This window comes from Eremothecium cymbalariae, chromosome 1 (genome assembly GCF_000235365.1).
Source record: "Eremothecium cymbalariae DBVPG#7215 chromosome 1, complete sequence".
Taxonomy (NCBI): Eukaryota; Fungi; Ascomycota; class Saccharomycetes; order Saccharomycetales; family Saccharomycetaceae; genus Eremothecium; species Eremothecium cymbalariae.
Window position 1 is genome coordinate 495,514 of NC_016449.1, and position 14,120 is coordinate 509,633.

Consider the following 14,120-nt stretch of genomic DNA (forward strand, 5'->3'; position numbering starts at 1 on the left):
CCTTAGATGCTTTACGTGAGCTACATGTAGTTTTAAGAAATTTTGTAAGCAAATTAAAAATAAAAATGCTTATTGAATATCAAATTCATATGCAACTTTTGTTTTTGGATTCATAGCTGAACTTAGACCTATATCTTTGTCAGAATCATGAATAACATGCTCATGCATTGTAACATGGTTGAAGTTGTCTACTAGAATTACAATAGTAGTCCTGGTACCATAATATTCACCAACAATCTTCGACACACCCATACTACTATTACCAGCAGCCTTGAGTGTCGGAACAAAGATAGTTTTCTCAGGAAGGGAGGTGTCTGTTACTTGAATCACCCCATTGACATCGAACTGTGACGTTCCTGCTAATTCAAAGCACTTTTGAAGTAAATGCTCTTTCGACACATTCAAGTTACCCTTTACAAGTTCCTTGAGCAACTGTTCACCTTCGACAACCTTTTTCCATCGAGGCCCCTCATCTTCACAGTTAACCCGGCTATTTGAGATAACAACGTATGGCTGTTTACTAGAAAATGGATTCATTGACCGTTTATAAGAATCAATTAAACCAAAATCACCCGTTTTGATATCCCCGTAGAATAAAGTAAATGACTGAGTATCATCTAATGCAGCGAAATGTTCACTAAACTTCTCATAGTTATTCCACTTGTCCCAATTCCCATTACTCAAGTCTCGAAGGAAAGCCACAGTCACATTACCTCTCGATTTACGATTACCAGCACCTGGATTCACCGCCTCACTCACTTCCTTTAAGTTCAAAAGGACTGAAACATGCCCTACCCGATTAATACCCAGCCATGTCCCATAAGAGAGCTCAGCTTTTGATGCATCACTGGCATTTTCGCTATTAGAAATGTCGTAAGGAGCCAATATAACCCCATCTTGATGCCAACATGTGACATGAGTCCGCCGCTCATAAAATTCGTCCCTATTAGAGATAAGTATTAGTTTATAGTCTGGATGATCAGTGGTCGCAAGCAGAATACACATTTTGACAGAAAACTACGGATACCTAATATAAAGACCCTATATGACTATGTCTAACACAGCACTGATATGTTGTGTCTTCAAATATTAACTACACTACGAACCCTTTAACTAAGCTCGAAAATTGGTATTATCGTCCCCTTGTATTAAATAATCAACAAAAATAATACCAAATTTTTGATGAAACTGTTAGTGTTGAAAAGTATGTGTTGTTTAAAACTTGTAGGAGACGAAATGGAATGACGTTTGTATCGATTATCAAGATCCATTCAAGTTGCCGAAGACCCTTTACTTTTATTCAAGATATGTTGTATTAGTATATTTAGTTACAATATGATTCGTTCGAATATCTCATATCTCGAGGAATATCTTATTTCTTATCATTACTTAGCCAGTGAAATCAAACCTAAGTAATAAGAAAACTGATAACGATCTAAGGTATAGGATTCTGAAGGCGATAAATCTTTGATAACTTAGATTTGTTAATTAAGACAGTTAATTATAGCGGGTAATTGAAATCTCTTTTCAATCGTATTATAATGAGCTCAAAGGTATAACAGTATAACGGTTAAAGATTATGATGCATAAAACAAAAAAACAAACACACACACACACATATATATATATAAGTATAGTAAATAAGAGTTCCGATACAATACCTTTTTGTAGTTTTAGTTACAATGTCCACTATTCAATTGCTTAGTGATTCAGATAATGGTAGGGAGAATCCATACAAAATTTAACTACTGACTAATGAGTAGCCCAATAACTCCCTGAATCTACGTCGTGTTACAGAGAGATACACCAACAGCAGTTCCGAGTATAACTCGAGGTTTTCACGTTTCAGGTTTTGCAACGAATTTGAATCTATGATCCATAAGCTACATTCGGTTTCAGTTTTGATAATATTACCAGAAGACTCAGAGCCACCTTCTTGTAAATTCCCATAAAAGGTTCTGCTAGACACAGTTTCGTAGAAAGTACCCTGAGGCAAAGCATAAGTGATTTTCAAAATGCCCGTTTCAACGATAAAAAGAATGTTTTCATTGCCTGAGATGACACTGAAAGCTGGGAGGCGAGTCAGCTTGAAGTATGGGCAAAGAGGTTCCCAAAATTTGACTTGATCAGGGATATTTTCCAAGGTTTCCGGTCTGAAGTTTTTCAGAGACATCAAAAGTAAGGGCAAAACAGGCTGGTTTGAACTGTATTCCGAAGCTAGGCTTTTTAAATGCTGTTCGCCAGGGAATATATTTTGTGCGACTATCATCAGCTGTGACTGCCTCGGGGTGTTATTTAATTGCGATATAAGTGACTTCGATCCGGCAGACTTTTCCTTCCGTTTCATTATACGGTGGTTACGGCTGAGCAGTTCTTTATATCTCATTAGAAATTCATTTTCACACCACTCTAAAGCAGTGTTAAGGTCTCGAAACAATTCCACACCTTTCAACAGACCAACTTTATTAAAAGCAGTATAAATGCGGTCATTTTCTGAGATGGAGGATATAATCAATCGAATACGTTTGGTTTCCACTAGCCTTTTGATTCTATTGAAACCCTCTGCCGCTGAATAATCGATATTATTTGCCATAACGTTTTTCAAGTCCAAAATCAAATACTTTATCCTCTGTTTAGTTAAGCCTACTTCTTGCTCTTGGAACAGCTTCTCTATCTTATCTTCGATTGATATAATAGTACCAAAGAACAAGGTATTCTGCAGCTTCAAAACATAAATTTGCTCACCAATTTTGTCCAAGAAGTTTGATTGCAAAGAATCTCGATAAACTGCCGATTTAGCAACCTTTCCGCTATATTCACCGTTTACAGTTTTCACTTTAGTGCTGTCAACCAAAAGGAAAAACATGCAAGCAAGATACCAACTATTATACCCAAAACGAAGTCGAATACACCCATCGTCAGAACTATGATTATGATGGTTATATATTCGAAATTACTCAACTTCCCCCATGTATCAAAGAGAACCTCCTTGAGAAGTTCAAAACCCAAAAGAAATATCAAGGAGCCTACTATGAAAATAGGAATGAATGAAATAATGACAGGACCACATGCCATAACCATCAATGTTACAACTGCCAACAAAATACCAGCATATGAGGAATCTGCACCAGCGCGGATAAACAAAACACTGTTTGTATAAACAAGATAATTTTGGATAGATCCCAGCGCACCACTAACGAGATTGGAGTAACCATGAGCAATCAGCTCCCTGTCAACATCTAACCTATCCACTTCACATGACATAGCCAGAGCAGGAACATTTATTGGAACATGTAAAATTCCAAAGAAAGTTAGCGCCAGCATGGTTGGTAATTCTTGAAGAACCAATTTCCAATGCACAATTTTGAAGTTGTAAAGCTTATAAAAATCATACCAACGACCATTAGAAGCAGCAACAGGGAAGATCCAACCTTCAGATCTCAATAGTTCTAATGACAAACTTGGAATCAAAGCTACTAAAAAGTGAAAGAGCAGAAATGCGATCACGTAGAAAGATGGTAACACAAGGGAACCATGACATGAACGTTGTACCATGATCAATAAAGCTGTTAAACCCGCAGGAATAGACCATTTGAAAAAAACATCATAGTTTGTAAAGAGCCCAGACAAAAAACTCCATGAGTACTCAAACTTTGGAAGCCGAGTAGTCACTTCCACCCCCGTTATTATAAGAAAGTATGCAACACCGCCTATACAACCAATCAATATATGACGTGGAAAGAACCCCACGATTTTCCCCAAGCGCAGCTTGCCAAGTAATAAGAAGGTTAGTCCCGTTATTATGGAAGATAAGGCATAACATACAATAGTAGTAGATATCACCTCATCGCCCTTTTCTGAAGATAACTTATTTAATATCGACAGCGCCATTGTATGGAAAAAAGGAGTAACTTCGATCATCTCAGAACCAATGCCAGATCCAAAGGTCGAAAAGCCGCATGAATATATTAACTGAGAGATTACAGTGGAAACATAAAACATAGAAAGACCCTCTGCACCTAAATTGGCAAATACTGGTTCGGTAATAGGAAAAATAATCATACCATAAGATAACGCATCCAAAATATTTAACAACAATCCCAAAAATACAGCTGGTAAGTAGCTGACTGTCTTTAATGACCAAAAGCTTAAAAAACCAAAAATACCATTCTGGTTTCTGAAATTGTGTTGAAGGTCGACATGTCCCCGCTGAATTGAACCATAATTACAAGATTCATTGGTAACGATAGGACTTAGCATGGACCTACTCCCAATGTCCAAGTCCGCATCCACATCCTCCAAATCTGCACCTGCACCCTCCAAAATATGATCATCATATATGCCAATCGGATTTAACCTGATGTTATTACTATTATTGATGTTGTTGTTACAATCTGTCCCTATAATTGAAAAAAAATCAGCATTAACTCCTCCATCTGAATTTTGAAACACTGAATCAACATTAAACGCATCACCTTCTTCATCCGTACCATCATCCTTGTAACTGCTGAAGTCATTACATAACGCTGCAGTCTGCCTATGTAAGTTATTCCCGCCATGAATAGAACTCACCGTTGCCTGGTCTCGAAACTGCGGCAATCGAGAATCAACCACATCTCTCCCCAGCTCAGCATTCACATGAGATCCAGAGTTCAAGAACCCCCCCACATATGACCTACCAAGATAACTCTCGGCTTTCAGGAAAGAAGACCTTCTCTCAGCAACCTCAGGATAACAGCTACCATAACCAACGCCTCCATAAGATTGCGCCATTGCCCCTTTACTTTCCTGCAAGCCTAAAGATATGGATAATGCCTCTGAAATCGATGGCCTTTTTGTAGTACGACCATGCGACTTGATGCCCGTTGTTGGCATTTTTAATTGGGATATGTCTCGACGACTAAAAGCAAATTTGACCAAAAAGTCAACAAATAAGACCAAACGAACTAAACTCAAAAAACGTCTTCGAGCACCTGACTTACCAATATAGTAGGCAGCTGTGTGTCCAAGAGCTATTGGGATCCTTTACGCGGGAGATCCACACAAATTATCTGTAATGTCTGCATGGCATTTGAACATGAATGACTCAAATTCAAGAGAGAATCTTTCACACAATGGGCAGGCATATCAAATTACCCGGATACAATAGTCAAACCCCGGGTAACACGCATAATCAGCCTAATAGTGATATTCATTCTCCAGCAGCCAGTGGCACGGGAATTTAGAATGTACCATAATACAGACCAGCAATTTTGGTAATCAAGATTATCTTTGTAGTCTGTATTTACGGTTACTTTTTTCTTTTCGCTTGACTTCGAGGAATATATAATGCATCTTCGGTTGCGCGCCCGGCTCCGGGATACATATTGTATAACGGTTTCCTCGAGGATTCCGCGGATCCCGGAATATTGAAGGGCATCTCCTCGAGAGCCGCGGAAGCCGGCATTATTACACAGTCCCAAGAGTAGTATATTTGGCGTAACATGGTATCTGTTTATTAATCTAAATATTAGCAAGCAGAGCGGTTTTCAATTGTGCACTAAGATATATTGTGGTATATATATGTGTCTATGTTGAAGCAAATAAGTCCGAAAGGGTGGGTGTTGACGTTAGCGTAGTCGTGAAGTTTAGGTTTAGGATTCGAGCGAATATCATCAGACTATTGTATGTGGTCCTTTGCGTTTAGTGGGAATTCTAGAAAGAAGTGTGGTAGTGTTGGTGCTCTTCCGCTGATCAGGAAGACTGTGGTGGTGACCTATAGAACGTTTTCAATGATGAATCCTTTGAAGAAGAGAGACAGGACTGTGATAACCAGACAAGATCTATTTCAAATGAGGCCCTCGGGAAAGATGAAGAGGCAGGCATGATTAGAGTTGCAGGCCCAAGTGGGGTACAAGGACGTGTGGGATCCTGTATCCGGTGAGATTCAGTTAGCGCACGGATAGCGTTTAATGATTATTATGCCTATAGAAAGGGCTTCTCTGCTGATCTCAAGGCGACCTTGTTTATCAAATTACGAATACTTATGAGTTATATGACTTTGGGGGATGAATATTTAGGTATATATATATAACGACAAAAGAATACGTTTAGCTTTGTTATTAGCAGGTAGTGCGACTACCAATAAAGGCTGACAGCAGGAACAACGAAATTTTAAAGATAATAGTTACACATGTAAATGTTCAAAACAAAATAAAAGAAATATTCATTTAGATATGTGCTTTTCATGAATTTTAGCAAATCTTCCAGAAGGGTCTTCAGAGCAGCCCCATTCAGCCTTGGGAACCCATCTCATTACGGTGCTGGCAGCGGTAGGCTGAGGGAAAAGGGCATCAAACTTCATACGGTACCAGTAAGCTTCCTTTGTGGATGGAATATCGTCGCCCCATTCTGGTTTTGGTTGGGCAAATTGTTCATCTGAGATTGCGTTTTCAGCGGCATCTTTTAAAGCGTCAATCCAAGAATAGCCTACACCATCAGAAAACTGTTCCTTTTGTCTCCACAAGATTTCCTGAGGTAGGTAAGGTTCAACATCTGGTTCATCGGATGTGTCAAAGGCCTTCCTGAGGATATATTTCTCAATTTTACCCTCTTTTGGTTTAATCATTTTCTCTTCAGGGTCGATGTTCATACAGAGCTCCAAGAAATCACGGTCCAAGAAGGGAACACGAGCTTCAAGCCCCCAAGCCATAGTTGACTTGTTAGCACGGAGACAGTCAGCCAAGTGCAAGTTTTTAACTCTCTCAACCGATTCATTATGAAAGTCCTTAGCAGACGGTGCTTGAGCAAAGTACAAATACCCGCCGAAAATCTCATCAGAACCCTCACCGGATAGGACCATTTTGATACCTTGTGCCTTGATCTTACGTGATAATAAAAACATTGGAGTGGAAGCACGAATGGTTGTCACATCGAAAGTTTCCAAATGGTGAATAACATCATCCAAAGCGTCAAGACCCTCTTGGATAGTAAATGTGTGCTCGTGATGGATAGAACCAATAAACTTCGCAACCTTTCTGGCCGCTTGCAAATCTGGAGCATTTGGTAGTCCAATCGCAAACGAATGAAGCTTGGACCAACCTGAGGCATGTAGGTGGAGTTCATCGTCAACACCTACTAAGTTTCTAACTTGACTATCGTATTTGACCACATCCATCTCTTTGTTAGCCTTTTCCGTCTCACGTGCAGCGATAGCAGCGATTAAAGATGAATCCAATCCTCCAGAAAGCAAAACACCGTAAGGAACTTCCGTCATTAACCGCTTTCTAACGGCCTTCTCCAAACCTCCACGAAGCTTCTTGTAATCCACTGGTTTAGTTGGAGTGATACTGTCAACCAGCCAACTAGGCTTAAAATATCTAGTGATCTGGTCTGTGTCTGAGTCATACACATGACCAGGTGGGAAAGATATAATCTCATCACACTCTTCGACAAGACATTTCAACTCAGATGCAAAATACCTTGTTCTTGGTGATTTAGAACATTTGCCCATGTATAAAGTAGTAACTCCAATGGGGTCTCTGGCAGCCACAATCCTATCATCCTTGGCGTCGTACAAACACCAAGCAAACATGCCATCCAAATAGTTTGGAGTCTCAACACCATATTTCTTAAACAAAGGAATTATAGGTTCACAGTCAGATAACGTAGAAAATGGATAATCAGCACATATATCTCTCAAATGGATGTGATTATATATTTCTCCATTGACACATAAAACATAATTCCCATCGTCCGAAACAATAGGTTGAGCACCAGTGTCCAATCCAACAATTGCTAACCGTTCATGGACAAATATAGTGTCGTTCTTCACAACATTTCCCGACCAATCTGGTCCACGATGTCTAATTCTTTTTGAAAGTTGTAAAGCTACTGGCTTAAATGACTCAATCCCATCACGTCTGTAACAAGCAAAAATACCACACATATTAAATAATAACTGGCTATATTCTTAAAATATCTTCTTGATGCTTGGAACCCAAATCCCCTCGAATAACTGATTGGAAATTTTACTCAAACTATATAATAACTGCAACACTGAACAAATGACTAAGAAATCCACCCAGTCTTTCAGCAAGGACGACGTCGACCGCCGTCACACGGCTTCGCAAGACCATATCGTTTCTTTTTTTACAAAATCAGTCATAATGCTAACCCACCACCGCACTCTACAAACTACTTTGATGTGCACGTACGACCTTGCTGCCTGCTCGGTCCATTACCAGAACCAAAACGTTCGCGCTGAACGATTACTTCCAAGTTTTTGCAGCTAAAATGGATTCCCGAAGCCTGTAGTGCACTTACGCAACTAAGCCCTCTGCCAAACCCCAAACCTCTCTATCTACAAAATATACATAGTTACAATGACCACTTGGTTTTTACTTCCAGGTTCTATTCGGAAAATCAGAATTATCTAACGATTATAGTGTCCCTTGGCATTCAATGAATGTAACAAGATTATAAGGCTGCACGGGCACCACATTCTCCATTAAAACCTCGAGGTGCATAAAGCTCACGAGAAGAATTGTTCGATTTAGAAATGCAAATAATATCATCACCTTTTTATAGAACTTGGAAGGTCATGAGGATATAAGAAAAAGAATCGAAAAGACATGGATAAATGATAAGGTGAAAAGTTTTTAATGAGAAGTTTCAAGCTTTTTATATAACTCGGACCGGGTGTACGGGTGTTATCGATGAGCCAGATATTTCATCAAGTTAGGGCATATGTATTGAGAGAGATATTTGAAAGAGAGGATGCAAGGCACTGAGTGATAAGAAGTGTATAGAGAAGTATATGGGATCTAATAAGGGTGCTAATTGGTGTAATAAGTGGTCAATTTTGATGGAGTAATCGTTATGAAGATGTTCATATGATGTAAGCTTTAAATTCCGTTTCTTTTCTTCTAGTTCTGTCGAAAAAATGATGAAAATTTTTGAAGTTTATGGTTATTGAACGAGATGAGATGAGATGAGATGGGATAAGGTTTAGAAGAAAAGAAGTGTAGACGGTTTTGTTTTCGTTGTTTTTTGTATCTGTTGCTATTGATTACTACTAGTCTCGCAGGATTTATATATATATTGCGTTTATGATGTTGTCTGTGGATGAAATTAAGCGGCAATGCAAATTGATAGTTAGCGGGAATGGAAAGAAGCAGTATAATTTGCTAGTAAGGCTGTTGCCTGTGTTTAACGAGGTCTCTTTTACGAAAGATGATGTTGATAACGAAGGTGAGTTGCGTCATTTAACGATTTCATTATCTCAGGTATTTAATAAATTGTTTGAGCGCGGTCATTTGCAAGTATCTAAGTGTAATAATGAAAAAGAGAAGGAGTTTGTTGAATGGTGTCGGAAGCTTTATGGTATTTTCAAGAATAAACTTCTTGGGTGTATGTCATCTATTCCTTTTGAAAATTCTTTAGCTATGGATTGTTTGGATGTATATATGAAGATGATTGAACAAGAGTCAGTCCATTTTGCATCTAGTGATGATGTGCCATTTTTCCCTAACAAAACACTTAAAAAACTTGTGAACACATTGTTTTGCTATGAATACCCCGGAGACATTATGATAAGGACTGGTGAGTCTACGAACTATTTGTGGTTGTATTTTGTCGACGAATATTATAAAAAATATGTGGATGTACAGTTCTATACGCAAGCGGAACTAGTTAATGCATTTCCAGAGGCGCCATGTATTGCTGCTAAGTGGTTATCTCTGTGTAATCACGACAATCACTACGATAATGAATCTGCAGATCTGGAGGTTTTTGTTCCCAATCCACCTGGTGCGATGGAAAATGAGTCGAAATTCAAGTCAAATTTTGAATATAATTGGCTCTACGTCTTGAATCTACCATCTTTGACTGAAGCCCAATATAAAACAATCCTATTGATTTTGCACAAGAGGATAACTCCTCATTTCCAGAACCCAACCAAACTTATGGATTTTTTGACTGATGCATATAACGTAGAAAAGGGCGTAACACCTATACTTGCCCTGAATGGACTGTTTGATTTGATGAAGCGTTACAACTTAGAGTATCCAAACTTTTATACAAAGTTGTATCAACTGCTGACTCCAGACCTAATGCATGTGAAATACAGATCTCGGTTTTTTAGACTGATGGATCTATTCTTATCCTCCACCCACTTGTCCGCAAACCTGGTTGCATCTTTCATTAAGAAGTTAGCACGTCTGTCCCTAGATGCCCCACCTTCTGCGGTGGTCTCTGTGATCCCATTTGCATATAATTTGCTCAAGAGGCATCCAAGTTGTATGATCATGTTACATGATCCTGAATTTATAAGAAATCCATTTGGCACCAAAGAAGAAAATGATCAATTAGCCTTGAGAAAGGCCCAATACCAAGATCCTTTCGATAACGAACAATTAAATCCTGAATTAACAAATGCTATTGATTCTTCACTATGGGAGTTACAGACGATGACGGCTCACTACCATCCTAACGTAGCAACCTTGGCCAAGATTCTAAGTCAACCATTCCAGAAACTGTCTTACAATATGGAGGACTTCCTTGATTGGTCTTATGATTCATTACTGGCAGCTGAAGCCTCAAGAAAAATGAAAATTTTACCATCTCTGGAATTTGAACAATTTGACTCTTTGTTTGGAGGTTATATAGAAAGTGTCAAATGGTAACTAACACACAACATACATAAGTAAAATGATATATGAATCTTAAAGAACAATATATATCAAGGTTTCACAGACAAAAAAGGACAGTTCAACAACACTAGTAGAAGTTACTAAAAAGTATGGTTCCTAGCGGGATCGAACCGCTGATCCCCGCGTTATTAGCACGGTGCCTTAACCAACTGGGCCAAGGAACCAGATAATTAGCAATGAAAGTAGCCTACATTTAATATTATAAATCAGTGCGTTAGTAACATGTGATATGTTGAAACTCTGGATTATGTAATAGATATATTCGATCCTAATTCATGAATGTTGTACATTATACGATGAACAGTTGGCTGGCGTGAACTAGTTCATAGACAGGAGGCTTCATAGTTATTTAACATCAGATTAAAACTTATTATACCTATACAGCATGGGTTAATGCACACTATATGGCAGAATCAACAACTTAATTGGAAAAATAAAATGCAAGTCGATTTGATGAAGAGAATACGTCTCATCGCTATATATAAAGTTAGCTATCACGGGTAAAATTAAAGTCAATATTTCTTGAGATTATTTACATATAAGTCTATTTCTATGTAGGCTGAGATGATACATAACTATTCATTCGTCTAAAAATCCACTAGACAACCTAATAATACTATGTAAAAACGACTTGGAAGCTACTGAAAGAAAGAACAGTCAAATTAAAAAAATATCATGAACCTTGGAGTGTTTAGGTAATCTATTTTTTTTTTAAAGTTTCTTTATTAGCGAGTTCAGTGGCAGTTTTAGCATCTAAATCAGCAAGAACCAACACTGCTCTCTTCAACTGCAATACATTGGAAATTTGTTTGAACACGTAGCCCGGCAAACACAGTAAAGCAATCAAGGTACCAAAATGGACAGGTTTAGAGATGAATGGAATTGAAATATACCATAATTGAGGGAAAGAAGCCAGGTATACACCAACGTAGAACAGCTCGTTAAAAAAACATATAGCAAATAAAACGTCTCTCCGAGAATAATACAAATGCAATAACCATTGATTCTTCTCAATTCTTTTATGTGATTCCTCTCCACATGATAATGAAGCATACATATGCATGTAATGGCTCGATAAATCCAGCGCTACCAACAACTGGAAAACCGGCATCCATCTTGGGTATGACCAACATAGGAAACAAATCATCGCATTTGTGGTTGATCTATCAGTTACCATATCTAAAACAGCACCAAACTTGCTGGTTTGTCCATACTTGCGAGCAAGAGTGCCGTCAAGCGCATCTAAGATGCAAGACACTCCATAGACCAGAGATGTCCATGCCGGATGGCTCTTCATTAAAAAACATGATATAAACATCGTTAAAACTCGTAAATACCCAACTTTGTTTGGAGCATACCGTAAAACATCCTGCGCAGTAACTTTCATTGCTTCTCCAACGTTGGTTCACAATTCGACGTTTGACCACTTCTGGTAGCATGATTATTTAAAGGAACTGTATATAACCAAATTCCAATAATGGCTGTGATTGGAATTATCATTAGCTACGGGTAAACCACAGTAGACTGCAGACAGCGTCTGAGTAACACATAGGTCCCCATGCAGGTCTACATGAGCGTTTGATCCTGTTTCTGGTGCTGCATGATATCAATTGCATGCTCGAATACCCATAAACTAATCATTGTCGTCGGTGTGCTTTTACACAGGGCCATGGACAACCCTTTGTACAATGACGAAATACCTTCATGCCGAGCCATCCGGAGTGCAATGGACAAGAAATTAGAATCTCTATAGATTTTATATGCACCTGGATCAGCTGTGTAGCTACTAATATCTTGGGAGTATATTATCTGTATTCTTCTGCGAACTGTATCCAGTGGGAACGTAATAGTCTTCGATAATAAGCCAGCGACGGTGCTGGAACTGCTGCCAAGCCATGAAATGCCCGACGTCTCTGAGTATATATTCAACGTTTCATAGGTGCCAAAGGTGACAGCTGCGGATAGTGAGATTGTAAGCGTAGACCATATATATCCCCTGAAAAAACCAATGGGACCCTCTGTACGTTGAATGTTTTTGACAATTTCAGCCATCTTCACCAACCTAGTGTTTCTATTTGCAATAAATCGAGTACGCAATACGTCAAATGGATATATCGCCATCATGCTGCTCATACCAGCTAACCCACCAACAAGCACACTATTAATTTGGGGGGATATATTAGGGTAGTATTCATTGGACATCTTGTTCAACCACGCATAGGAACCAAATTGTAGCGACCCATATAAAACATACATCATCGAAGCAGGAACATTGCCTTTCCATAACGCTCGTACCCCTTCTTCTCTGACAATCGTCTTAAAGGTGGAAATTATTTTAATGTACTTCTTTTCATGACCTAATTGTAATTGATGCCGAATCTTCACTGTATCTAACGGTGCAGTGACCGTCCTGGCTAGCAAACCAGAGACAGAACCTGCTATAACGGCCATTGCACCAGGAACATCTTGACCTTTGCGTAAATGGTCTGAAGAAAAACGGTTTTGCCAAGATTCATGTGAACTCATAATACTTTGCCAAATATTTGTCGCTGAGAGCTCGATTCATGATCTTAATTACTGATTTACCTTTGATGTAAGCAGCTCTATCAAGATCACAAGGTCTAGGCCCAAACCCACGCGGAATTTCTTTGGAAAGTTTCTTGAAAAAAAACACATTTTATTGAAAACTTCAATTACAAGAAAATCATCTCATTTGACAGGAAGTTTCTAAGGGTAATAATGTCTATTTCGGTTTTGGAGCATGTTGATGGATCTTCTCAGTATTGGACACCTACCACGTCGCTCATATGCTCTGTTTCTGGGCCTATTGAACCCAAGGCAAGACAAGAAATTCCGCAGCATTTGGCAATAGAGATCATCTTTAGACCAGCCTCTGGGCCTTCTACTACTCGGGAAAAGCTTTTGGAGGAGAGGATAAGAGCTGCGGTGACACCAATGGTGGAGACATTTTTGCATCCTAGACAGTTATGCCAAATAACTTTTCAGGCATTAAAATCTGTAGGGCAGTATAGTCATATGGAGTTAAATAGTGCTATAAATGCAGCATTTTTAGCACTCATAGATGCAGGTATACCGTTAAAATCAGTGTTTACATCGGTGACGGTTAGTGTGGATGAAGACGGCAGAAAATTTGTGAATCCAGATGTTAACCGGTTGCAAACTGCCAAAAGTGTTTCTACTGTAGCATTCAAGATTTCCACCGGTAATAATACTTTACTGCTTTTGCATAGCGATGGTTCATTTGACGAAAGTACTTTATTTGGAGTTTTAGAGTTAGCAGAGCAGGAATGTGTTAGATTATCTAAAGAGTTCAGAAAACTTATAGCTGAGAAACTGGGAAAGGATTTCATTTGGAAGCAACCTGCGAACTTGAAGAATTAGTTAAGTAGAGGGCTTGAGTTCATTGTA

The 14,120-nt window shown here is 38.8% G+C and overlaps 6 protein-coding genes, 1 non-coding gene and 1 further gene across 7 annotated transcripts; 3 read left to right on the forward strand and 5 right to left on the reverse strand.

Moving 5' to 3' along the window:
• Positions 1–69: 69 nt before the first annotated feature.
• Positions 70–1,005, reverse strand: Ecym_1242 (uncharacterized protein; the record flags this gene model as incomplete). The annotated part of the gene is made up of 1 exon (XM_003644256.1): positions 70–1,005. One exon carries the CDS (start codon positions 1,003–1,005, stop codon positions 70–72), a length of 936 nt encoding a protein of 311 aa, XP_003644304.1.
• Positions 1,006–1,741: 736 nt separating this feature from the next.
• Ecym_1243 lies at positions 1,742–4,875 on the reverse strand (the record flags this gene model as incomplete).
• Positions 4,876–6,205: 1,330 nt separating this feature from the next.
• Ecym_1244 (asparagine synthetase B) lies at positions 6,206–7,927 on the reverse strand (the record flags this gene model as incomplete). The annotated part of the gene is made up of 1 exon (XM_003644257.1): positions 6,206–7,927. The coding sequence occupies one exon, from the start codon at positions 7,925–7,927 to the stop codon at positions 6,206–6,208; it is 1,722 nt and encodes a 573-aa protein (XP_003644305.1).
• A 1,165-nt stretch (positions 7,928–9,092) lies between these two features.
• Positions 9,093–10,664, forward strand: NOC4 (ribosome biosynthesis protein NOC4; the record flags this gene model as incomplete). Its single annotated transcript, XM_003644258.1, has 1 exon — positions 9,093–10,664. One exon carries the CDS (start codon positions 9,093–9,095, stop codon positions 10,662–10,664), a length of 1,572 nt encoding a protein of 523 aa, XP_003644306.1.
• A 117-nt stretch (positions 10,665–10,781) lies between these two features.
• Positions 10,782–10,855, forward strand: Ecym_1246. Its single transcript has one exon. It is a non-coding gene; the product is annotated as a tRNA-Ile (tRNA).
• Positions 10,856–11,391: 536 nt separating this feature from the next.
• Positions 11,392–12,078, reverse strand: PIS1 (CDP-diacylglycerol--inositol 3-phosphatidyltransferase; the record flags this gene model as incomplete). The annotated part of the gene is made up of 1 exon (XM_003644259.1): positions 11,392–12,078. One exon carries the CDS (start codon positions 12,076–12,078, stop codon positions 11,392–11,394), a length of 687 nt encoding a protein of 228 aa, XP_003644307.1.
• A 179-nt stretch (positions 12,079–12,257) lies between these two features.
• TPC1 (thiamine transporter TPC1) lies at positions 12,258–13,217 on the reverse strand (the record flags this gene model as incomplete). The annotated part of the gene is made up of 1 exon (XM_003644260.1): positions 12,258–13,217. The coding sequence occupies one exon, from the start codon at positions 13,215–13,217 to the stop codon at positions 12,258–12,260; it is 960 nt and encodes a 319-aa protein (XP_003644308.1).
• A 213-nt stretch (positions 13,218–13,430) lies between these two features.
• RRP46 (exosome non-catalytic core subunit RRP46) lies at positions 13,431–14,093 on the forward strand (the record flags this gene model as incomplete). The annotated part of the gene is made up of 1 exon (XM_003644261.1): positions 13,431–14,093. One exon carries the CDS (start codon positions 13,431–13,433, stop codon positions 14,091–14,093), a length of 663 nt encoding a protein of 220 aa, XP_003644309.1.
• Between the last annotated feature and the right edge of the window lie 27 nt (positions 14,094–14,120).